General features: G+C 38.7%; 1 protein-coding gene across 1 annotated transcript; it reads left to right on the top strand.

The window, feature by feature from the left end:
* The first annotated feature begins 6,633 nt into the window (after window positions 1-6,633).
* Window positions 6,634-25,329, top strand: slc7a5 (solute carrier family 7 member 5). The gene is made up of 10 exons (XM_023349281.1): window positions 6,634-7,639; window positions 10,780-10,905; window positions 17,458-17,563; window positions 18,075-18,119; window positions 18,205-18,328; window positions 19,016-19,119; window positions 21,717-21,813; window positions 21,924-22,073; window positions 23,571-23,748; window positions 24,184-25,329. The coding sequence occupies exons 1-10, from the start codon at window positions 7,066-7,068 to the stop codon at window positions 24,237-24,239; spliced, it is 1,560 nt and encodes a 519-aa protein (XP_023205049.1). The 5' UTR covers window positions 6,634-7,065; the 3' UTR covers window positions 24,240-25,329.
* Window positions 25,330-26,955: the final 1,626 nt, after the last annotated feature.

Raw genomic sequence — 26,955 nt, 5'->3', positions numbered from 1 at the left:
ATGTATAACAACCTCTGACTGAAGATAGTCTGTTGTTCTATAACAGTCCAATGGAGAGCATGCTCGGATTTGTCTGTATGATTAGAAGGTGTTTAATTTCTTTTTTATGGTAAAATATGAATAAATGGCTGTCATAAAGTATGATGTATGGAAGCTGTACTTTTGCATAAACCTTTTGTAAAATGTGTTTATATCAGCTCCAAAAAGAAATAAAAGCCTGCAGAGTTACTGAAACTCCTATTTTCTAGCTTTAATATGGTGCTAACAGTAGGAATAATCATATTTACGTTGCAGTTAATCATCTGTTTGTTTTTCCGCAAATCTGAATCAAAGGTTTTAGTGGAGAAGAAATTAGTCTGTTTACACATCAAATCTTGATGCTCAATTTTATGAAAAATGCTACTAACTAAATAGAATCAGACTTCTATGTGAACAGTTTATAAGCCCTTGCACAGAAGAAGAACGACACACAGCAGCGCACTGTTTATGGAAGCAATAATGGCCGCCGTCATCTGTGAATTCATTTTAAATTTATTGAGCAACAGGCGCCGAATGTGTCGTCATAAGATCATAACAAGACAAAGGAAGATAAAAACAAGAAAGCTTCAGACATTGTTTGCGTTCAGATTTATCACATCTGGCTTCTTACGATGCGTCTCACGTCAATGACGTAAAAGTTGGATAAAATCCGACTCGACCATTCAGACTGCAGACACTTTGAAAACTATTGGATACGTGTCTGATTTAGTTCCACATATGGAAGTGACAAAATTTGATTTTTGAGGGGTAAAAAGATTGGAAATGGACCGTTCAGATTTCCATAAAAATATCGGACATGGGATACTTAATGGGCAAAAAAATAAATAAATTGGATTTGGTTTGTATTTGTCTGCAGGAGATCATAGACTAAAAAAACTCTAGAAGTTGGAAAATAAAACTTAATGTGACTGAAAGGCCCATTTTTGTTTCCTCCATAAAAATCATAACCTGCAGCAGACACTGTGCCACCATAAACTTTCTATAAACTCTATTTTCTTTAAAAGGTTCTGGAAAAAGTTGTTCTCTTTCATACATACCTGCAACAAAACATTTAAATCTGGTTTCAGGACAAATGAAGAGGTTTGCCTTAATTCAGACAGAAAGAACAGTTGTTTACGCCATGGCTCCACATTTTTGATTATGCAACAGTTTTTAGTATTTGCTGCTGTTTCAGTGACACCACAGTTATGTAAAATATAGCCGGAAACCATGGGGAGGCTTCCTTCCTGACAGATGGTATTTGAGTATTTTAAAAATGTAAACACGTCTTGCAGATTTTTGCAACTTGATTTAGTAGATGACTAATCTGAATAAAGATCTGCTGTTCAGGTTCAGGCAAAGAAGAGAGATAAAATGATCCAGATTTAATGCCAAAGCTGCCAGATGCCTCCACAGTGACTCTGCCCATGTGACGACTCAGACAGCAGAGAGCTTTCTTGGAAAGATGTTGTCATGCAGAGTTTTAATCTGTCAAGCACAGACTTGTTGGAGTTTTGTGAGGATTGTCACATGAGGATTCAGAGACTCAAAGCAACATGAAAGAAATATGGAGACCACGAGGTAAAGCAGTCGGAGCTCTCTGGAGGCTGCAGACAGATAATTTCCTGCGTTCAGAGGAGGTCAAAATGTTCAACATTTATTGGACTTGTATATCTGAATACCTGAGGGACTTTCATTCAGGTCAGACATCAGGATTCCACCTTAATCCATGTCTGCAGTTCAATCCCGACTTGTCTGTCTGTCTGAGTGCAGCAGTTCCCTGAGGCCCAAAACATTTTTCTGTCCTGGTTGGACTGGACAGTAGCCGTGTTTCCATTCATCATATAAATGCTCGATTTGACATTTTGAAAATAAATTTGCTTAATGGAAAAAGAGCAATTTAGAAAAAGCTCCTATTGCTTGATAAAAGGCTTTGGTGCTATGATGAGGTGAACTTTTTTCTTGGTTGTATCAAAGCTGGTTTATTTCCCAAAACTGCAATGGAAATATTTTTTTGCATTGTATGATCAATAACTGTATGTTACTACTGGCAGAAACGAAGAAGAAAAAGATGACAGGAAGTAGTTGGAGGATGATGGTGCAGGATGATTTTAATGACTCATCATGTGAACAAACTTATTCACACATGATTTTAATTGTGTTTCTCATTTAATGGCAATTGTGAAACTATTATTTTTTCAACATTAGTGCAATATTGGCAAAGTTTGCGCTAATTTGTAACAGAAAAGCAGCTTATAACATTCTACTGTAAGACCACTGACATGAAATGATTCAACACAGGAATAAAATGGAGCTTTGAATCAAATTTAATCCACAGGAGGATCTCCTCAGTATTTGGGGAGTTTTGTGAGCACAATCGCCAGCGAACAGCAAAAGTCTGCGAAAAACTAAGACTCCCTCTTTTTAACTGCTTATTTCAACAGTTCAAACATCAAATATATGTAAATATATAAGTGTTGGAGCCTATTAAGAAGTAGATTAATTTATTTTTTGCTAAATTATTAATGTTACAGATCTAAGGTTATGTGAATGGTAGATCTATTGTTTATTTATTTGTTTGTTTTGCTTAGCCCCTCCTCCTCGTCAGTCAGCCTCCTGCTGTGATTGATCTGATTGTTTGGTGAAGGAGTGAAACAGTTTTTCTACCACCAGTTAACGTTTATATTTAAATTTTTTGCAAGTCAACTTGGAGAATATTTCTGTTATTTTTATTAGTAAAGAAAACACACATTTTGAAACCAGAAAACTCTCTGCGAGTGCTTTTTATTTTTGAGTGAGTCGAAAATCTCCTCCTAAAAACTACTCTGGCATTTTTTTATTTTTGGGAACTTATTATGTTGCAAGAGTAGCCTTAACAATAAGTGTCTGAAATATTGACACCAAATAGTTGAGACACCGCTGAACCAAAGAAACACCAAATAGTGGTGATATTTGCACTACAAACTGTGTCTTAGCACTGTTTCCAGAAAGTAGACACTGGAAACCAGTCTCAGCACTGTCTCCAGTGCTCAGCACTGTCTCCAGTGCTAAGACTCCAGTCCTAGTCAGACTGCAGAAGTTTGCATCCCTGGTTTCCCTTATTTCTGCTCTTGGGATTTCAGCCAATCAGTGCCAAGGAAAGAGAACAGTGGTCCTGGATTCCTCTACTCCAGTTAAATAAATTCCTTGTAGATTTTGTTCAGGGTAAGACTCGGCATGTTTATGGATTTCTGTGGCCGTTGAAAGGATAACTGTTTAAGTGTTAACCTCTCAGAGATGGGAGTTGGTTAGGTTAGAACTTTGGACAATGAAAGAATAGCTCCACTGGGTGGTGTCTGGAGTACCGTGGTCTTCCACAGATGGAAGAAATTAATTAGAGCTCTTTAGATCTACAGTTTATTAAACAGAAAATTAAACAATTAAGCAACTATAAATCATGATGAGGTTTGGTTGTTCTGTTAGATTTTTTTAACAGAGAGTAAAATTATCAAGGAAATGATTAAATCTGTTATTTGTTTTATAGTCAAACTTGCTTCTGAGATCATCCACCGGCTCTACTTCAGCAGCATCTGATGTTGCAGAGGTATGGCGACCTGAGTTACCGATCCAACACTAAAAAACGTGTAGAGAGGAGAAGACGGGGTGTTTCTAACCGACTGACCTACATCTCAATGAAAACATCTCAAGACAACAGAAATCTGATTCTTTAAAAACACAGATCCTTCTGAGTGCATCGGTCTGGGGTCTAGCAGTGGGACATCAGGGTAAAAATCAGGTGAGAGGGTGTGAAACTTCTAGATCGCAGAGAGAAATTTTTGAACATTAATAATTTAACCTACGGCACCCAGATTTTAGCAAAGAAAGCCATCTTTGGTATTCCAGGTGAATTTAGTTGCTTACTCATACCTACTCTGCACAGCCAGCTGTCACTGGTAACATTAAGTGAACGAACTGATTCCCACTAAGTGGCAGAAGCTGCTGCCTCCAGTTCTGCTGTTGAGTTTCCTGGTGCATTTATGAATGAGGACAAAATACCTCAAAGTTATTCATTGATTGTAAAATTCTTCTCACGGGACCGGACTGACGTAACGTGATGCTGTATGAAGATTCCAGCTCCTCATCTGACTGCCCACTTCAAAGGAGTGAAAGGATTTTTCTGTCCAATGTTGCGGATCTGAGGGGGAGTGTAAACAAAGAACAGTGGGCTGTTGGTGTGGGAGAGGTCTTGTCCTGCCAAATGTTTCCATATTTTCCTGCTGGGAATCTGCATGTAGGCTGCAGAAAAATTACACAAACATTCAGTCACATGTAGTCCCTGTCCCACCGAACAATCGATGGTTCGGAGGGTTTCCTTGCAGGGTGTTTAAAGCTTTGGAGTCGGTTGAAGCAGGTCTGTGAACTACAATAGATCTAAACAATAACAATTGTGTTGCAGCTTCTCTTTACACACAACCAATCCTCAACAAGAACTACAGGAGATTCGAAAAGTATTAACTTTTTCTAGGTTTGACGTTACAGACTTAATCTTAATTGTTTTAAATTAATATCTTAAAAGTTTATACACAAATACCCTATAATGACAATGTGGAAAATAGTTTTTGCAAATTTACTAAAAATAGAAAACCAAGAATTGGACAGTAGAATTATGCAAGTATTCCCAGCTTTAGTTAATACTTTGTTGATCAACCTTTGGCTCAATTACAGCCTCAAATCTTTTTGAATATGATGCCACCATCTTAACTTGGGGTGATGGTGATGATGATGGTGGTGTTCGCCCCGCAGTGGGTGGGTCGTCGGCTCAATTCCCACTCCGCCTGCCGTTGTTGTTGTGTCCTGTTCTTCCTCACCCACCATGCTGGTGTTGGTCAGAAGGGTCGATGGCACAATATGGCAGCCTTGCTTCTGTCAGACTGCCCTAGGGCAGCTGTGGCTATTTTTTATTAAGGAATGCCTTTGGTCTGGTCACTCTACCATCTAGGCCTGATTGGTGGATTGCTGCGGAGAGGGCTGACCTTCTGGAAGGTTCTCCACAGATCAATCATGGAGCTCTGACAAAGTAACCATCAGGTTCTTGGTCTCCTCCCTGACTAAAGTCCTTCTTTCCCGGTCAGTTTAGACGGCCATCTAGTCCCAGACTTCCTCCACTGACCAGTGATGGAGGTCATGGAGTTCACTAGGACTGACAGAGAAACAGAAATGTTTCTGGATCCTTCCCCAGATTTATGCCTTAAGACAATCTTTTCTCTGAGATCAGATAATTCCTTTAATTTCATGCTACCACTTTTGGCTATTTGTCTTTAATATAAAATGTGACCTGTGGGTTTATTCAAGTACATCAAAACCACAACCATGAGGTTCTCTCTTGCTGAGTGATGCTGCAAATATCATCGGACTCCTGCGCGCTCAGCCTGCTCACATTCCTGCCCACAACAGCGAGGAACAGACTAGTAATGGAGACACACCCAACTTAACTAAAACCAAACCAGACATTAACCAGCAAGAGTGAGACTTAACAATGGAGACTTTACTGTAACTGATGGAACCATGAATTCTGCTCTAAAAGAAAATCCTGAAGCAGGATCGGTTTGTAGCCTCACACTCATTTAGGTGATGCAGCAGAACAATGGTCCAAAGCACATCAGTAAGTACGTTTGACTCAGGTGTGTTGAAGCAGGACACATCTAAAAGTTTCCCCTGATGGCTGGAGTTGACACCTTACCACACTGAGTTGTTGGTAATTTCTTCATCTGCTTTCCAAGTCAGAGTTTGAGAGGAATGCAGAGCCACCACCCAAAACACTGCATGTCTGAGGCAGATTAGTGTCAATATTAATAGATCACAGATATGACTCACATTCTGGGATTGACTATCCAGAGTTACCGTAAAAAGAATGTTTATACTTTATTTCCTCATTTCTACTGCAATTAGAAACCCTCAGGCTGTATTTCATTGGAAACATGGCTCCGGTCTAACAGGTTCAGTTGCTTTGTGAACTTGCCTGGAAATGTTGTCTGATGCAGTTTTTGTGGTCGTTTCTCACTCCTACACCATTAGGGTTTTAGTATTAAACCAGTGAAGTGATGGTACTGGGAATAAATCTTTATTTTTAATTATAGATTTGAGTTTTAGAGACTTGTTAAAGTTACTCTTGATCTTTAATTCTTTATGCCTTTGTGGATTGTTTCAGTCATTTTGTTGGTAACACCATTGCCTTGCATCAAGAAAGTCCTGGGTTTGAATTCCAGTCTGGTCTTTCTGTTCTCCTGGTGCATGCATGGGTTCTCCCTGGGTACTCCCACAATCTAAAAACATGACTGTTAGGATAACTGCCCCCCTCCAAAAATGAAAGGATGACTGGATAGATAAAAATAATTAGGGCTGCAGCTGATGGTTACTTTAGTAATCGATTATTCTGACAACTAATCGGATAAAAAACATGTTTTGCTGATTTTTCATCTGAGCCTAGATGAAAAATATAAGAATTAGTACTAGACATTAAAAGATGTAAATACACTGAGTTTTTGCTCACATTTTTTTTACTTTTGGATCTCAGAAATTTCCATGTCTTTTCTAGAAAATTGCTGAGATTAATCTCATAATTTGAGAATAAAAATAGAGCTTTTAATCCCAAATTTGCAACTTTGAAACTCAACAATTTCCACGGTTTTTCTTGATTTATTTTTATTTTTTTTAGATTAATCTCAGAATTTCTGTTTTTCTCACAAACCATCGTATTTTTGACCCATAAAAACTGAGGGATGCCGAGGAAATGGGAGTACTGTTCACGTCTACCGCTAGAGGGCGGAATCCTATTCGTCGGGGGCCGTCCCTGATGCTAGAGGAGGGTCATTATGTCTGGTTCCCCATCTCTTTGTACACTGAGTCAGAAAACCACGCTGCTTTAACACACACTTTCAGACACCGTGGACTCCTCGTGTCTGAGTCCGGCCTGAGCGTCAGTCAGAGTCCGTCCCGGATCGCGGGGGACAGACAGCGGAGAGGCGGCAGCTGCACGGAAGAAGAAGAAGAACGAGGAAGCAACCGCAGATGTCATCGGTGAAGAAAAGAAACTCCAACTCCTCTGGAGGCCGGGAAGAGGACCGGCAGGTGACCGAGAGGATGCTGTCTGCCGGCTCCAGTCCAGCCAAAACCCCGGTGAGCGACGCCCGGAGCCCCAGCAGCCTCCTGCCGGCGGAGGCGGCGGAGGACGGGGTCGCCCTGAAGCGGACCATCACCCTGATGAACGGCGTGGCCATCATCGTGGGCACAATCATCGGCTCGGGCATCTTCGTGACGCCGACCGGCGTGTTTCGGGAAGCGGGCTCGGTGGGTCTGTCCCTGATCGTGTGGGCGGTGTGCGGGGTGTTCTCCACGGTGGGAGCGCTGTGCTACGCGGAGCTCGGAACCACCATCAGCAAGTCCGGGGGGGACTACGCGTACATCCTGGAGGTGTACGGCTCCCTGCTGGCGTTCCTCAAGCTTTGGATCGAGCTGCTCATCATCCGACCCTCCTCCCAGTACATCGTTGCCTACGTGTTCGCGACCTACCTGCTGAAGCCCATCTTCCCGGTGTGCCCGGTACCGGAGCAAGGGGCCAAGCTGGTGGCCTGCCTCTGCATCCGTGAGTATCCTGGCAGAACCGAGCCCGCTTCGGGTTCGGGTGATGCAACCTTTGGATGATGTTGAGTTGGTGGTTGTGGTTGAAATACAGTTCCTGTCTCACCTGTACAGCTTGTTCAGTTTCAGCAGCACGTGCGCTGCTGTACTGTGTAATGCTGCTGCGCGCGCATTTCTCTAAGATAAAGGTGTAAAAGAGCCGCGTTATTACATCAGCTGCTGTTATGGTCAAACATGCTCATTTATCCTCTTCTACACAGTAATACAGTTTAATAAAAATGATTTAGTTTTTAAATATTCTGGCTACCATTGAGCCAAAACAAACACAGAACTGGTATGATTTTGTTAAATGATTAAAGAAACGTTTTTATATTCCATTGAAAACAGTTGATTTAGTTGTGAACTTTCATTTAGTGCAAGAAAACAAATGAAAAGCATAAAATATCAGTTCTGCATTTCAAATAACTGATGCAAAATGCTGGGTAACTTTTTATTTGACACATGTATCTAGTCGTCTTGTAGCTATAAATGTAAGAACACATATCACTATAAATGTATTATATTTTTATTGTGCCCCTTTCCAAACGACAGATCCAAACTTTCCCACTTTATGGATGATAATTCACTATTTCAAACATTCAAGGTTATGTAGGAGATATGAGAATAAATGGATTTTAATAAATGAACATTAAAGAATATAAATAGATTTTACTTCCATGGACTCCCTTGAATATATAAAACAAAAGTTGTGACATTATGCTTCATGCCTTAAGTACTTCTATACAAAATAATAAACATTTATTTGTTTTATCAATTAATGCAATTTACACAAATATAACACATCACTTCAACAATTCTAAATCATATTTTATATTTCTTCTATTTGAAAACAAACAGATTGCAGAAATTAAAAACAGTGTTAATGGCTCAGTTTTTAACAACACTGTTGAAATATGAACAAATTAAACATTTTTTAAAATTTTGATTCTTTTTGTTGTTGAAAGAAATTTTTTTTAAAATTCCCATAAAACATACAAACAAACTAAGGATGATTAAATGATCACAGAAACCAAACTGGACTTTTGCAGCTTCACAGTATCTGCTGAAATAATTGAACTAAATCAAACTAAATCAATCAACGTTATTGGTCCTCTGTAATCGTTGCTCCTGACTAAAGTCTTCAGGTTTCTGTTTTGTCTTCAGGTTCTGGTAACATTTAACACGGTTTGCTTTGTGCCTGAGTCTTAATGAGATTAACTCTGGATTATCATCTGCTTCGTCCAGTTTTCACCTCTCTCTGTTCGGGAATTGACAGGAAACATCATTTTAACAAATCAGCTGCCTCACACACACACACACACACACACACACACACACACACACACACACACACACACACACACACACACACACACACACACACACACACACACACACCATCTCTGTGTGAATGCACATGATGCTGATTGAGTGTTAATATAAATGTGGAGCCAGTTTGGTACCTAATCTCCAGACCGACTGAAGGCTAAATCCTGACTGAGACCACATGACTGAGCTGAAATCCTGGAGGCTCAAAGTGTGTGTGTGTGTGTGTGTGTCTGCATGTGGGGCGGTGCGTGTGTGTGTGTCATAAGGATTGCTCAGGGACATTTCCCCCATGTTCTTGTCCGTGTGTCTGTTTTTGTCCACATTCGTTCTAGACCTGTTGCAATAATCAATAAATTAATTAATCGCATGATAATTCAAAGCAAGCTGAATAATTTTTATTTGCATGATTTATAATTTTTCTCTTTTCTCTCTTTCTACCAAAAATTGGATGAGAAAAATTCTCAGTCTTGTGCTTTGGTCTCAACTGGACCTTTTTATATACAGAGACTTCATAATTCATTTTATTTGTTGTTTACTTTATTTTGGATATTTAAGATGTCTTCCAGTACAGTGTTAAATTAAATTCCAGTGTTAAATTAGAATCTAATGTTTCTAATGAGAATGTGTTCTTGCATTTTTATGCCATTACAACAATATTACTTAGAAATGGTCTCAAAACACAATATTATCGTTTATCGTGATAACTTCTGGGACAATTTATCGTCCAGCAGAATTTATCGTGACGGGACCAATTCTTCCTCTGTTTGACCTGCTTCTGTTTCTTTTTTTTTGGCGGACCCAGAACAATCCGGCCCGTTACTGTATGCGACCTCTTTCCCTTTGTGTTGTTGTGTTTGCCACAGAGCCTCATTGTGCCGCCTCATCCTCTGTTGTGGCTCCGACCTGATTTAGGAGCTTTGAATGGACCTGCTGCTTCAGTTAATCACTTCTAATGGGCTTTTTGGGCCCCTTCAGGGGATGTCGAGTACCAGCACTGTACATGCGCTTCTGAAAAGAGTTTTTCTTCTTTTGTTGTTTTTATTCTCCCACAGAAATGTTTCTCATTTCTGAGAAATTCAGGGACACTCCGTCTCTGCGGATGTAGACGGACTGCAGCAGCTATTCGCTGTTGCACAAATGTTCCTATATCTGTAGAGCAAAACATTTTAGCACCAACCTCTGATATCAATCAATGAACATCTCCAGCACATCTTAAAGCTTTCTGTTTCATACCTTATTTCACCTAAACAGCCTCTGGAAGATATCTGTCATTTTCTCTATTTAAAACCACCTCTAATTTTAGCTCAGATTCTCCCTGTTAAACAACATGAAGCACATTAAGGTGTGATAGAACAATCAGACTGTCAGACCTGATGATGGAATCGGTTCGATTGGGGAACAAAATTGCACATTTTCATTACAAATGTGTGCAAAACGTTGTCAGTATTCCAATAATGGTGAAAAAACACATTTTTGTAATTGCAGTGTTTCCATTAAGTAAGAAAAGTAATTAAAATCACACATTAATAACTTTGTTCACACATTAAAAAGACAGAAGTTAGGTGTCTAGTCAGAACAGAGTTCGTTTTTTGGTCCATATCAGAGCACTCACACCACAACAACGAACCATATTTTGTCAATATGCAGTTTTCGATTAAAATGAGATTAACTGGGATTAATTAATCACAAACCCTTAAATTAACTAGGATTAATTTAAAACAGTTTTTTTATAATACCTCCTCTGTCTCCATCTTATTGCCTCGTCTTTCTCTGCAGTTTTGCTGACCTTTGTGAACTGCTACAGCGTGAAAGCGGCCACCAGGGTGCAGGACTTCTTTGCTGCTGCCAAACTCCTGGCGCTCACCCTCATCATCATCATCGGCTTCGTCAAGATCGGCCAAGGTACGTCGCTCGAAACGCAAATCCACACAACTTCCTGTGTGCGGTGGGCTTTTCCTTTCCTTTCCAAAAAACTATTTAGTATCTTTTAATATTTGTGACAAAACTGACAGGACAGTTTACAGCAGTTAGCAATTATTACTAAAAACTAACTTTTATCGCATCGTCTAACTTTAATCATTTTGGGAAAATCCAACCCTTTATTCAGTAGGAATCTATGGAAGCCCTGAAAGGCAAATAATTTGTTTATCTTTGTTTACGTTTTCTTTTCTCACATTACTGTAAGTTTTAAAGACGTATATTAAAACATTTTAGCTTTTTGTTTATTTTTTTTCTTTTAGGAACGTTTTTTTTCCCCGAAAAGGCAAGTGAAAAAGATAAACTAATGATGTAAATAAACTAATGAACAGTAAAGCTGTTAATAAAATCTGTGGTGTAAATAAAGACTGTAGTGCCTCAAGTTACAGAACAAAGTATTACTTTGTTCTGTAACTTGCACTGGAAATACTTTTCCAGTGCAACTCAAATATTTTTTTCTTGCCTTAGTTTCAGGACAGAACAAAAATTGCTTGGTTAAGAAATTATACAATGATCGTACAATCAAAAATACTTGATTTGTTCAGATATTGTACGTCAGTTTATTTATGTTTTTTTTATTTATTTGGTAGTTTTTCAGAAAAACTATGTCCTTGGAAAAAAAGACATAAATTAAAACCTTTAATATATATACAGTACAGACCAAAAGTTTGGACACACTTTCTAATTGAATCCAATGAGAAGGTGTGTCCAAACTTTTGGTCTGTACTGTATATATTTTTTTAAATTGCAGAAATACAAAATTTAGTCTGAAATTTGCCTTCCAGGGCTTCCGTAGAACCACTTTCTATGTCAAGAAGTTATTTTGCCGGTAAGGGTGTCTAGAAACCTTTATTTGATAATCCATTACTTTCCCTGGGATGTAAACAGAAGCCAATTTCTTTTTAATTTTAAAAAAATTATGTGACATTTCTCATCTGTTTTTGAACTTTAATTTTCTTTCCCCATACTTGAGACCAAAGGAGACGTTTGAACTTTATTGCATTTTGAGGAATAAAATGTCTGAATTGTTTACTTAAAAGCATTCTCTCTTTCATATATTTGTTTTACTAGTTTTATTAGCCACTACAGAATGGAAGTAATTTTAGATACCTTGATTAGCAGAGTAATTGTTTACAGCAGCTCTACATCCTGTTTTTTCTGAACACCTGGCAGTTTCAGACTCTGATACCGAATACGAGAAACGACAAGATCTCGCCCAGTTCAGCCTGTAATAACTCAGTGTTGGCATGACTCAGACAGGAAGTGGGTCTACAAAATGTCGCAATGCTTTCCAGAGGAACGTTCAACAGGTTTATGTCAGCAAAACGAAGCTGCTATGATCCTAAATGCCAGAGGTGGCATACCAGCCTTCTGCTTCCTTTCCAGTGAGGAAAATCGTGACTGCAGGCTTTAATCTCCACTTCTTCTTGTGGATGGTCTCTGCCAAGGCCAGCCGGTCTCTTATGGCTGCTTCACTTCCTGTTTGAATGCACCAAACAGAGCCGTATTAAGATAACAGCCGTGTCAGACCAAACTTGTCAGGAGGAAATTCGAGACGAGGGAAGTCGACTATCAAGTCCTGCAGGGAAACCAAACAGAGACAACACAGATGTCTGTTTTGTCTTTTCGGCTGCAGCGTTTATTAATTCAAACAATGATGCCTTGGAGACGATCTCTGACGTGTCTGCAGCTGAGACCCGAATCTTCCTCTCTGAACAGTTGCCATGCTGTGAGCTTCTGCTGCTCGCCTTACAGTTACAACACCAAACTGATAAAAACTGAAGTTTAGAGTGAAACAAAACAAAAGTTCACCACAGAAGCTGCTTGTTCTGACTTCTGGATGAAATGTTCTGTATGTTTCTGTCAAATTCTTGCTGGAAAATATCAGTTACTTCATGTTTGTGCAGAAGAAACTCAAGTTTCTGCTTCAGTCATAAAAAACTGGAAGATTGTGAAAGTACAGAACTGAACCAGAACCGTTTTTTGGGCAAGAAAATAAAACTCATCAGCGATCACTGCAGCCGTACCATGACCCGGTACTTCTTAAAGGTGACTTATTATCCTTCCTTGAAAAGGTTGGTATCAAATTATGGGCTTCACAAAATATGTTTACTACATTTTTTTGCGCATAATTATTCTTAGATAATGAGATTTAAGTCTTCTCAGTCCTTCCTATGTTGAGCTCCTTTCAGAATGAGCTGTTCTGTCACTTTAAATCCGAATAACCTTCTGCTGGCCACGCCCCCAACTCAACGATTACAATCGCACAGGAAAATGGCTGCAAATAAATGCGTAATTGTACAGCCGTACATCTTTGAAAAGCAGAAGTGGAACCTCATGCACAACCAACAATAATGCACAAAGTGGTTTCTGGATGGTAAGTCAACAACAAAACACTTTTCCAGCAGCAATTGCACAGTGCATACTGTGGTTAAACCAACTGAGCAGATGGACTGGAGGTCTGCTTGGGTTGCTAGGTAACAGCGCAGTACTTGACTCATCAATCGGGAAGTTTTTGAAACAGCTTGTTTTCCAGACAGTGAAAAATATTAATTTATTGTCAAAATACCTTATGTTTTTTTTTCAGTTCTTTGGCTGTTTTTAGAAGCAGTAGAAACCCAAATGGAAGTACAAAAACGTACAAAATTTGGCTTTTGTCCCCTTTTTTGTTGCTAAACGGGGACAAAAAGTTCCCTTTAGCGCACGATTTATAATTTGTTGATAGCTGTGCATAGAAAGTGCTGGATCCCCACTGTGGTTGCCAGGTAACGGGCTGTGCCTCAGGCTTTGTGACGTTATGTTCAGAACAATTTTGAAACGGCTCGTTTTCCAAAAAACATAAAATTATTTCCAAAAAAACAAGATGTGTTTTTTTAAGAACATTTTTAGAAACAGCAGAGACTCAAATTTAAGCAAAATGTGAATTTTACATAATAGGTCCTCTTTAATGTAGAAATCCTAGCAGCTGTGATGAGTCGACATGTGTTTGCGTGGAGGTAGGAGGTCACAGGTCACAGATGGGATCAGCTGACCGGTGGGCGCTCCACACTGAGTGGAAACTGTTCAGTCTTGGAGAACAAAGAGAGGTCAGCAGGAAGGGAGGTGAGGAGGAGATCTGATGGGGCCAGAGAGTCCAGAGTTCATTATTAAAGCAAGTTTTAGCCGAACCCAATGCAGCATTGATTCATCAAATATTAATGAAAAATATCCAACAAGTATTTATGTCTCTTATAAAAAAGATAGTATATCCATTTCTATTATCTCTGGAAAAGAAGGTGATTTAATAATGTTTAAGATAAACCCAATTAGACCTTCAGGCCCAGATGTGAGTTACATGTCGTGTAACTCATTGAACAAAGTGGAATATGGCAAAACTAACAATCAAGACAATACGGATAGTTTTTGGTTGTTTTAAACATCGCTAACTGGAATTTGTGGAGGTAATGATAAATCAACATTTTTATAATTATGATAACTGTAGATCCCTAATTCATAGATGTGATTTTTTATGTATTTGTTTAACAGCCATGCTTGTTTGTTCATCTAAGTGTTTTATTCTGTAAACCTAATTTGTTCGTTTACTCAGAAGGTGAGGAGAGGAAACAGAACCCACTTCAAAATAAGAGCATGAACATAAACATCTACTTGTATACAGTTGAATATCAAACTGATTTCAACTGTTTATAAAACAACCAAGTAAATTAGTACTTTGAAATTCATCCAGAAAAATGTATCTAGTGGAAGCTAAGTGCGCTGAACGTTTTCAAAGTGGGCAAAAACGCTGAACTAAATATTAGCTTCAATATTAGCACATTAGCAGTTTAGCAGAAGTGTTGATACCACTGCAAATGAGGTCAACAAAAATCTCCAAGTGAATGATTAACAAATAATTTTAGAGGAGATAAATTTAAAGCAAAAAACATTCACACTTTAGCATGATCTTGTCCAGATATGTGTAACTAATGCAGCAGACCAGGAGTTCCTGTGTGGGAACTGGTTTGATGAGCGATAAGAAGGAAATCTCTGCCTCTGTTTCAGAAACTCTCTCCACCTCTGTTGTGCAGAAACCTGTTCAGGTTTCTTCCTGGAGCGTGACGATTAACTCCTCTGATTTGTCTTTTTAAGAGTCCCGTCTGATCTGGTGTTTGCTCCCTCATCCCGCTCCTTCTAATGACTGTTTAGCTCAGACTCCTCCGATCATTTTTTATCTCCGATCATTACACCTAAGCTGGCTGTAATTAGATCAGCAAACACAAGCGCCGTGCTCCCTGGCTCCTGATTGGCTGTTGGAGTGCAGCCTTTAAAACATGGTAAAGTACTGGGAAGCTTCATATTGAGGTCATGTTATTATTACTTTTTTTTTTTTTTTTTTGCAAGTTCCAGGTTCTTTTCACACTTTTGAGACTTTTAGTTCAGTGCGTCACTGTCAGGAATGTGGTTTCCTCACCTTTCAGATTTCTTTTTGCTGACTGACAGGAGAGTGACTCGGGAGGCGTCTCAGATAAGAGGCCAGATTAATCAGATTAACCAGGCGGCCGGCCATGCTGTTTGCTACAAACATTGAGGTTAAGTCCTCTCCTCAGACAGAGTTGGTTCACATCACACCCTGATTACAGCTGCAAGGTTTCCTCAACCTCCTGCATGTTGCTGTCTCACCCAACAGTTAAATAAAGTTTTCCTCTTGGTAAAAGTGACTGTCGACACGTTGAAGTGATTCATTCATGAACTCTTTGAGGTGAATTCAGCGTGTTTACTCTGACTGAGTCAGAGTTGGTCCTTCCCTCTGCACTGACATGTGGAGGAAAACTTCATTCATCTCCATCTTAAGAGCAGAGCTGACCTATTTAATACTTTAATACAAATTAAACACAGTCACCGTCTGTTAACAAAGCCTAACCCAGAAAAGGTAAATGTATCATCTTCTTGTTTAATCCGCTTTAATTGAACTCCAGTTCGTTGCCTAGAAAGTCCGGTTCATTTAGGGAGGCTTGAGTAACTGATTGAACTCGGATTCAGACCAAAAAAATCAGAACTCTGTTCCTCCTACAAACCTTCAGTCTTGGTTTGGTGGAAGCGGACCAGAGACCGCTCCAAATGCAGGAAATGGACTAGAGGAGAAATCCTACAACCGCTAAAATCTGACGCTGCGTCATTTTTGTTTGTTTTGTGAAGAAGAAGTTGCACTCAGTGGTTCTGATGTCTTTTATCAGTTTATTTCTAAAGGGAGAGGAATTAGTGATAAATATGAAGATAAACAGCGAACTCTGCCTTTTTGTTGTTCTCTGGATCATAACTATAAACTATTTGCACATTTTTTTCACAGAGTATATCTAAACTTTTCAAACAAAAATGCAGATTTTTGTTTGCTGAACAGAGCAGATAGAGGAAAGTCATGAATGCTAGCTAGCTAGCTTCTGCGTTGTGCTAAGACATTTTCCACTGTGTGAAATTATCATGTAGAAAATAGAGAAATGGAGTTCAATTCATTTTTGTGAAAAACAGTTTATTTGCACTGAATTGTCATTTTCAACCTCGACTGCCACGCACAACCAGTCACAACACATTTTTAATCTGTTAGCTCCACAACTGGATTCATTTTAATAAAACTTTAATAAAACTTTTGAATTTTTTGACCAAATTTAAAAGATTTTACTATATTTTTAAATGCCCACTGAGAATTCAACCAGATAAATCTAGAAATAAACACGCTCTTCAAAATGTTGAAGTACTGCATAATGTTTTACATTTTAATGTCACAAGATACAGTTTTAACAAATAAATAAAAAAAACTGTTTTTATAAAGTTACATGCTGCAGCTTTAATGCCAAAATTAGCCAATGTGGAAATTTTTCAGGACAGCTTCTTATTTCCAGCATTCTTATTCATTGGCCCTATTATTTCCATAATTTAATGTACAAATAAGTAGAAAAATTACAAATTGTACCTCAGAGGAATGTTGGCGTACCAGCACAGGCATGAGGTTGTTAGCAACGTTAAGCGGTTTGCCACACATGGATGGTTTCCTCCTGCCGTCCAGACCGTCGGCCCGGCCCAGCGGAGAGTTTCCCACGTCGGCTTACAGCTAACCCTCGCTGAACCAACACGGCCCGGAGCCGTTGGTTTAGCGACCGTCGCCAGGTCTGAGAATGTGCGTCCAGGGGAACAGGAATGTGACCCTGAGCCGCTCAAACCAGCAGAAACCTGAAAATCAGAGAGTTTTAGATGCTTCAAAGTTCGGCCTATCATGTCTGAACAACTGGATGATTTGGATCCTATTTCACAAGCTCCATATGCCAATGTTTGGTTTTTGTTCTTCTTAGCAATTAGTCCATTCAAATGGGGCAGATTTATGGTGAAGCATTGTTGTTTTTCCTCCAGCTTGGACCAAAACAGCCTGATTTTATTTGCTGTTTTGCCTTTTTTCTCCTTTTTTCTGCTCTGAGTTATGTGTTTATTTTGTTTTTTGTTTTATTTCAGGTGGAACAGATGAACTTCTTCCTGAAAACTCTTTTAAAGGATCCAGTTATGAGTTCGGTAACATTGGTTTGGCGCTCTACAGCGGACTCTTTGCCTACGGTGGCTGGTGAGTCCAAAATTAACTGAGCCATGTAAACAGATTACAGGCGTGTAGATCTGTCCATTCATTTATCCATCCAATTAACTCATCCATTCATCTACTTGATGGATGAGCAATTGATGATTCATCCATCGATTGGATGATGGATTCATCCATCCAACAAGCCAAACCACCATTCATCCATCCAACCAATGGACTTATCCCTCATGCATCCAACCAACCAATCATCCAACCAACCAACCAACTCTTGTCCAACCAACCAATCTGTAACTACGTGGCGATTTAGATTGCTTTTCTACCTCTTCTTGTTTTTAGTCATTGATTGTTCATAGTTTGTTTGCCTTCCTGACGGAGCATTTCAGAGTCTCTGATTATTCAGCATCTTCTTCTTTCTCCTCTAAACCCATCATTGAGTGAATTCCAGTCCTAACAGGCTGATCAGTAGAAATCTGCATTGTCACCTTTTCACAATCTTATCTAAAACATTTAGTTTAACTTCTGTGTCCTTTGTTTGCAGGAACTACTTGAACTTTGTCACTGAAGAAATGATCGAGCCTTACAAGTAGGTTATTGTCGTTTTTATCAGCATTGAGAGGCTGCAGTGTGAGCTGTTGTAATCGACTGTTTGGTGTCTGTGTGTGGTCCAGAAACCTTCCTCGAGCCATCATCATCTCTCTGCCCATCGTCACCACTGTGTATGTTCTCACCAACCTGGCCTACTTCACCACCATCTCTCCCGAAGACATGCTCAGCTCTGAGGCTGTCGCTGTGGTGAGTTCACACCACAGTTTTCTTGAAAAAACAAGGACATTTTTGAGCTCTTCAAGTTAAAAAATCTTCTAGGAAAAAATACTTACAAATTTTGAGATTAGTCTCAAAACGTAAATTTCAAACAGGAGTTTCAGAAGTAGAAAATTTGCTAGAAAAAAAAACAAGAAAATATCAAATACTTGGTAGTCAAATATCAGACATATTTATATATGTCAGATATTTGAGAAAAAACATGAAGTTTGAACTTTTCAGATTATTTTCCTAGCAAAATTTAAACTTTTCAAACTTCAAAAATTTGATTGGTGGAAATTTTCTCATTTTTTATCTCCAATTTGTTTTAGTTGTTTCTCACATCAAAAATGAAAATATTTAAAACCATAAATGCCAGGTTTTCTGTGGTCAGTGTAACAGGCAGATTTAAAGGCAGCACACAGTCTGATCCAACTCTGTCCACTTCACAACATAAGATAAGACAAAAAAAAAGGTTCACTGGTTCATCTGGTGTCATGGCTTCTTCCTCTCTGAGTGACTTTTCAGTTTCTCCCATTTGGCTTCCAACTGATCCATTATTATAGCCGCTCATTCTGGTTTTGTGTTGAACTTCCTCCATCACCTTCTTACTTAATGGAACCAGATTTATTATTGTGCTGGAAGTTGTTTGTAAGTCTTTGCGCGTGTTTCCTGCAGGACTTTGGGAACTACCACCTGGGCCCCATGGCGTGGATCATCCCCGTGTTTGTGGGTCTGTCGTGTTTCGGTTCGGTCAACGGTTCGCTCTTCACATCATCCAGGTAACGCCCGAGTTTTATACGATCCAGGCCTTCTGAAGCTACTTTTACATTAATCATAAAATTGTGCAAATTGAAATTCTGAAAATAAATTTGCTTAATACATGCGCCCATTTAGAAAAAGCTAAACATTTTTGATTAAAAATAGTTTTTGGGCTAGAATGTGGCAGTTTTTCAGATGTATTTAGATGGATGTATTTTGCAAAACTGCAATGGAAAGACTTTTTTGCATCACATAGGTCATTTGATCAACAACTGGATGTTACTACTGGCAGAAACGCCAAAGAGAACAACAGGAAGTAGGAAGATGATGATGGTTTGTTTTAGTTTTTTGGACAACATGCTGGTGGTCCTCCAGAGCTCTCACAGCATCACAGTTCATAAAAAGTTATGTGTCTTTCAAAAGCGTTGAATCGCCAAACGCTGCATACATAACTTCTCCCAAGTAGGCGGGGCTTGTTACTCCAACGCCTGAATAAGACGCCGACGTCTCTTCTGATTGGCTGATAGACGATGAGCGCTAGCACCATTGTTGCATTTATATATATATATATATATATATATATATATATATATATACTGCTCAAAAAAATAAAGTGAACACTTAAACAGGTGTTTAACACTTAAAGTGTTCCATTTATTTTTTTGAGCAGTATATATATACTGTATATAGCTGTCTATATCCGTCACAGCCATTATTTTTAATGACTTGTCACATGAACGATCTTATTCAGGTGTGATTTTAATTTGTTTTCTTATTTAATGGAAACATTGTGTTTTTGTTCAACATTTTTTTTTTGTTCAAAAAAAAAAAAGATCAACTTCGATGGCACTGATGGCATTAACAGAAGAAATTATAGATAATATGGATAAAAAGAAATGTGCAATTGGTGTATTTCTGGATCTCAAAAAAGCTTTTGATACCATCAATCATGACATGTTATTAAAAAAACTGGAAAGGTATGGCATTAGAGGGGTGCCATTAAACTGGATTAGGAGCTACATTGGAGAAAGGAAACAATTTGTAGAATTAGATGGTCAGAAATCAGACGTACTCAACATAACTTGTGGAGTTCCGCAGGGATCAGTTTTGGGACCCAAATTGTTCATTTTGTATATAAATGACATAGTCAAAATATCAAATCTTATAAAATACATTATATTTGCAGATGATACAAGTATCTTCTGTACCGGAGAAAACATTCAACAACTCTCTAAAGTGATCAACACAGAAATAGAAAAATTACAGCATTGGCTCAAAAACAATAAATTATTTGTAAATTTAGATAAAACCAAATTTATGATATTCGGAGACAATAAAAAACAGGAAAATAATCCAATTAAAATATCAATTGACAGTGTTAATTTAGAAGAAGTACATGAAATAAAATTCTTGGGTGTCACATTAGATAATAAATTCAGCTGGAAAACACACATCGGACAAGTAAAATCTAAAATAGCCAAGAGTGTTGCTGTTATAAGAAGAATTAACTTCGTACTAGACTATAAATCTTTGTTTATTCTATATAATACACTCATTGCACCACATCTGACATATTGTGTGGAAGTTTGGGGGAATACATACAAAACAAATTTACAGCCATTATACCTCTTACAAAAACAATCCATCCGAATATTACATAAAGTGGGATACTGGGAACACACAAACCAGTTATTTATTAAATCAAATATACTGAAATTCTGGGACCTGGTAACATTTAAAACTACACAATTCATGTTTAAGGTCAGACATCAAAAACTTCCACACAGTATACAGGAAATGTTTGCTGACAGAGAGGGTGGTTATTATCTAAGAGGTGAAGGATATTTTAAAAAACAACATATTAGAACAACCAGGAAGAGTTTTTGTTTATCTGTGTGTGGAGTAAATGTCTGGAATGGATTGAATGATGAGTTAAAACAAATTACAAATGTAAACCAATTTAAAAAGTTGATTAAAGCAGAGCTCATTTCAAAATATGCTGTATAAGATGTTTAATATCCAATAGGCTATAATGTAATTGATGATATAAATAGTACTTAAAATAATTTTGCATAGTTATACATGATGGAAAAATGGAAAAAAATTTTCTTTTTGATGTTATGACAGTTCATTGTAAATACATTGACAAGTAGGAAAGGGGCAGGACATTATAAGATGTATCTTCTACCTGCTCCTTTTCGAACAGAAAATTTTGCATGTCACATGGGCATAATAATTTGTTTCATATTTTATTTCTTAAGTTTGTTTCATTACATTTTATTTTATTTTCTTTTTGATTGTTTTAAAGTCTGTTCGAAATAAATAAATAAATAAATAAATTAGCAGAATATTAGGGGTGCACCGATGGCAGTTTTCTGGCTGTTCGCCGATCTTTGTGTTTGATTTTTATACTTTTGCTGAGGTAAATCAGATCAGGGGATGAAATCAGCTGCACATGTAAGTATCGGCCAATCACAGGTCTTCCAAAATTAAGGAAATCTGCTGGCCGATAAACTGCTGCACCCCTACAGGATAAAAATTTGTGTTCATTTGACATGGAAATGCAGCTTAAATAACTACCATCGGTTTGGTTCGCTCATCTTCTCCAACCTCTCAGGTTATTCTTTGTGGGGTCGCGGGAGGGTCACCTGCCCAGCCTGCTGTCCATGATCCACCCCACGCTGCTGACGCCGCTGCCCTCACTCATATTCACGGTGCGTAATTGTAGTTTTTTTTTTTAAGTTTAATTTTTACGTTAAATATGACATCCATGTCAGGTTTAGACCGGCTGAATAACCGACGCGACGCGCTCTTCTCTCTCCAGTGTTTGATGACGCTGCTCTACGCTTTCTCCAACGACATCTTCTCCGTCATCAACTTCTTCAGCTTCTTCAACTGGCTCTGCATCGCCATGGCGATCGTCGGAATGATGTGGCTCCGCTACAAGAAGCCCGACCTGGAGCGGCCGATTAAGGCGAGTTAACGCAGAACGACAGGAACGGGGCAGAGCGATCGCAGTGTCTCGCCGACTGCCGTAAACTTTGTTTTAACTTTGGCAGCACAAAAACTTTCCTCTCTGTCCCACAAACAAAGATCTATTCAGAGCCGAATCAAATGGTTCGGCGCTGAACAAAGAGCAGAAATGAAGCGGGAAGCTCATCATCTGCAGGGTAGCTGTTGGTGTCTGCATGCTGGGAGTCGGTGGTTAGTTTCTGCTAAAGATTTCCCAGCAGTCAGCTTCTCTGAAGTTACTGAAAAATGAGGGTTTTTGAATCTACCACGTGAAAAAAATATTTAAAGCTGGCATTTTTCCCCAGAAACTGAGATCTCCTAAACAATTTGCATCATTGAAGCTGTTTGCTCTCAGGTGCTCATAAAGTCAGAAACCTGAGATTAAAGTCAGACTTTTCAGATTAAAGTCAAAAACCTGAAAAAAGTCAGAAATTCTGGTTTAAAAAGCCATATTTCTCATTAAAGTCAGAAAGCTGAGAAATAAGTGAGAATTTTTTCGATGAAATTCAGAAATATTTGAAAAATGACTGAAGTCAAAAGCTGGAGAAATTTTTTTCAGAATTCTCAGATTAAAGCCTGAAATCTGAGAACAAAGTTTCCAATACCTCAGTTTTTTCCACTCTAACCCCATCCTGAAGCAGAAGCTGCAGCCGGACTCTCTCTGCCTCTGATTGGCTGTCGTTTCTCCGGTCTGCTTGTGCGCTCCAGTTGGCTGCTCTCGCCGCCCATTGGCATGGCGCCGCGTGTCGCAGAAACAAAACGAGGCAGATGGAGGGGCTGGAGCATCCTCTGCCTCTCCCCATGTCGTCCTCGTTTATTTCTCTGTCACATTCCTGCTGCTCAGCTGGTTTCCAGTTGGACCAGTGGAGATTAATCTCACCGGTGAGGAGAGACGCAGCTGATTAACGAGCGGACGTTAATGGACAGACGTTTATTACCGGGCGACAGGATGGGTGTCCTCTTCTAAAACCAGCAGCAAAAACATCCTGAGCCTGCAGCGTTTTTATTCCCATTTCATCATTATGAAATTCCTTATTCCTTATTTTAAAGGACATTTCCTTCTAAGGACACAGATTTTCTAGGAACTGGCAGTTTTCACGCCTGAAGAATTTGGGACTTGTCCAGTTGCCATGGTTCCAACACAGTCTGGAAAAGTCAGGAGGTTGATTGTTTCACACACCTGGATAAATATGGAAAAAATATTTCAGTTTGTGGATTTTTTTCTCCCTTATCCATTATGTAAATATCATCTCCACCCATTCATAAACTGGGACACGGAAACTGAGCAGGAAGTCATGAATGTTTTCTGTTAGAGGAACTCATCTCTGACCTGTGAAGGTCGTTAAAGGTGACCTATCGTGCTTCGTTGAACAGGTCTATATGGTCTAAAAAACAACTTTACTGTTAAAGATTTGAACAGTTTTCATGAAAACCAGACTTTCTGTCTCCGCCGCTGCAGGTGAACATCCTGCTGCCGGTGAGCTTCGTCCTCGCCTGCCTCTTCCTCATCATCGTGTCTTTCTGGAAGACGCCGAAGGAATGCGCCATCGGCTTCGGCATCATCGCCACTGGACTGCCCGTCTACTTCATCGGCGTTCGGTGGAAGAACAAACCCAAGTGGATGATCCGCGCCATCTGTGAGTGAAATTATGAATCTGTATTTCCTGAAGTGATGATGATGATGATGGAGCTCAGGAGGATCAATCAAAGCAAAAGTTCATGAATCATAAAAAAATCCAACAAACATACACTTCAGTATAAATATTCTTAAGATAAGTTACATAAAGACTAAATAAAGTCAGTGAAGTAGGTTTAGGAAATGTGTTTCTTTTACTAAACAAAATCCACTCATTAGATTATTTCTATTTTATTTATTTACAATTAATTTTTATTCAATATTTCAGTCTAAATTAATCCTGCAGCACTGAGTTAAATTAAACATTAAGGTTAAATAAATATGGATGTTGCTTTTATTTGGAGGTTTTTTTGTTACTTTTCTGCAGATTTTCTGGTTGAATCTGAGCAGAAAATGGCCGACAGTAACACAAACTCTGGATTTGTTGTGTTCGCAGTAACGACCACCGCCTGGTGTCAGAAGGTCATGGAGGTCGTCCCTCAGGAGTCCTAAAAGACCATCTGCCTTTTTTTTCTTCTTCTATTTTTTATTTGGCCTCTGACATCACACAAGATGAAGTTTGACCTCAGCTGATGTTTCTCTAACCCCGCTCTGTCTCAGACTAATACACACACACACCCATGTTGTGCAGACTGCTGATTAGGACCAAGTCTTTGTCGTTGTCTTGTTTTTATGTTACCATGGTGATTCAGACGTTGTTGGTTTTACGTGTTTTTACTGGATTTATGAAGTTTGTATTTTTTTTAGCTGTTATTTAAATGTTTTTCCGGAGCCTGAGGATTTGGTGTTGAGCCTGGGTTGCCGTGGCGCTCCTGACCTCTCCTGACCTCTCCTGACCTTTCCTGACCTCTCATGGTGCATCTGAGGCCTAACAGAGGCGGTTTCGGTTGGTTTCTGTTTCGTGGGTTATTTCGTTTTCTACATCTGAAGGATTCAGGTGTTTTCCGTTCAAAGCCCACGTCTCATTCGGTTTGTGAGCTGTGAGGTCGGACTGAGGTCACCAGGGGTCACATAAGAGGCGCCGCTTCAGGCCGTTTAAGTACCACTCAGTGTTATCAGGCAGAGCCGATAAAATCTGATAAAATCTTGTATTTTCTCTCAAAATGACAAACGTTTTTTTACGAGTTTTGTTCTGTTTTTGTTGTTTTTGGTAAAACGGAGGCCTTTGCGCACCACGTCTGTGTTTGGTGTTCAATATGAACGTTTTTCGTTCTCTATAAACATCAGCATATGTGACGGTTTCCTTCCAAGCAATCAGACCTTAAAGCTGCAGTACGTAACTTTTGTTTTTATAAAATGTTTTTTTACATATTTGATAAAACTGTGACCATGTCCTGATTGTTTAATGTGAGACAGATAATATGTGAAAAGATCAATTTCCTCCACCTTATACATTTGCTACTGCCGCTGTCTGAAGAAATTTACCACGCTCAAAAAAATCTACCAATCAGAACCAGGAGGCGGGTGTTAGTGCTGTCAATCATCCTCGTGAATGCGCTTCTAAATGTCCTAATGGCGGAGAAACAACTTACTGTTTCAGGAAGACTGTTTATCTCATATCAACGGTGGCCATGCTAACTAGCCTTAGCATTCATAACAGGTCCTGCCTCCTGGCTCTGATTGGTTTTTTCTAGTTAGAGAAAACAGAGGAGCTTGATTGTTTGTTTTTCACAGATTATTTGTCTCATACAACTGGTTCAACAATTTTTTATAAAAGTTTCATACTTCAGCTTTAAGGCAATATTCAGGAGTTCTCAGTTTTCTGACGGTTTTTCAAACTAGTTTTTCATTCATTCATTTGACTTTTCATTCATTCATTTGACTTTTTTTCTTATTTAAAATGTAAATTCTGCCCTATTATTTATTCATTTGTCACTGTATGTTTTGCAAACCACCTCCCTCTCTCTTTCATTTCCCTTTTTCTTTCATTCACCAATAACAGGAACAAAGAGTTTTGCACTGATTTGTCCTCAACTCTGACCTTTCACCCAGTCAGACATTAATCAGAAACCAGATTTAAATTACATCTTTAGGCGCTTTCTTGTCAGCCATCTTGTTTTTGTTTTTTATATCCCCATTTCTTTGGCTGAATCTTTTTCTGAAGATGACACAGTTTGACACAAAAACCTAAAAGCAGCAAAATACTGAAAGATCTTCTAGAAACCTGTAGATCAAATTACATTTGATTCAAAGCTAAATATTATAAACTGGTGTTTATTTTGGACAATATAAGCTGAGTGTCAGCCAAACTGAAGATTTATGCCTAATACTGAACGGTTTTGCTTTGTTTAATTACTTTTAGGAGCTAAACTGAGCACAAAAAGTCAAGATGTTCTTGTTTGGTTGATTAATTGCTGCTTGGCATTAAATCTGAACACTTCTGGCCTATATTATTATTATTATGTATAGATTTTTGTCATTTATTATTGCTATATAGTAGTATTTTTATTTATTTTAAAAAGTAATACAGTTTGTATTGCTTATGGTTAAATTGTATTTACTAATTATTAACTCTTTGGATGGAGTAGCATGTGAACAAGTGAGCAGTTTCTCCTTAGACATCAATAAACGCTATTTTACTTTAAATTATCTATTTCCTGTAAAATAATCAATACAAATACAATTTGATTGATTTTGATTGATAAATGGGGCAAATTTGTAAGGAAAAATCCAAATGTGTCTGGATTTCTCTGATGGTTTGAGGTTTATTGCCAAGAAGCTTCGTTAAAACCAAGGGAAAAATCGACCAATCAGACGTTTCCTGACGTTTTGTGCTCATTTTTACATTTAAACATCCAGATCTAAACCTAAATCCAAGCTGATTCACTTTGTTTTCCAGCACAATGCACTTTATAACAAAGTATGTTAAGCAAAGAATGGAGGGTTGGTTTGACCATGGAAATTGAAATAAACCTTAAAGTTTTTATTCAGCTGATTTTCCGGAACTGCTGCAGGTTTTTCCTGTTTGTGTTTAAGTTACACGTTGGTGTGCAAAGGCCTTTAGAGTGTTGGCGGGGGGTGAAAACGTCAGAGCTCCGTTTCAGATCACAAAATCAACCGTGCGTTTTTCTTTTGTGTTTTTATTTCACACACAGTTACCGTTACTTTCTTAGCTGTAATGTTATTATCGATGAACGCCTCCTGACCAAAACGTGCACAAAGTGTCACCGTAGACGCAGCAGGAGGCAGTAATGAGTCAAAACTAGAG

The sequence above is a fragment of the Xiphophorus maculatus genome, chromosome 2 (assembly GCF_002775205.1).
Source record: "Xiphophorus maculatus strain JP 163 A chromosome 2, X_maculatus-5.0-male, whole genome shotgun sequence".
In the NCBI taxonomy this organism is placed as follows: domain Eukaryota; kingdom Metazoa; phylum Chordata; class Actinopteri; order Cyprinodontiformes; family Poeciliidae; genus Xiphophorus; species Xiphophorus maculatus.
The sequence above is the reverse complement of the archived record's forward strand: the minus strand, read 5'-3'. Positions and strand labels throughout refer to the sequence as shown.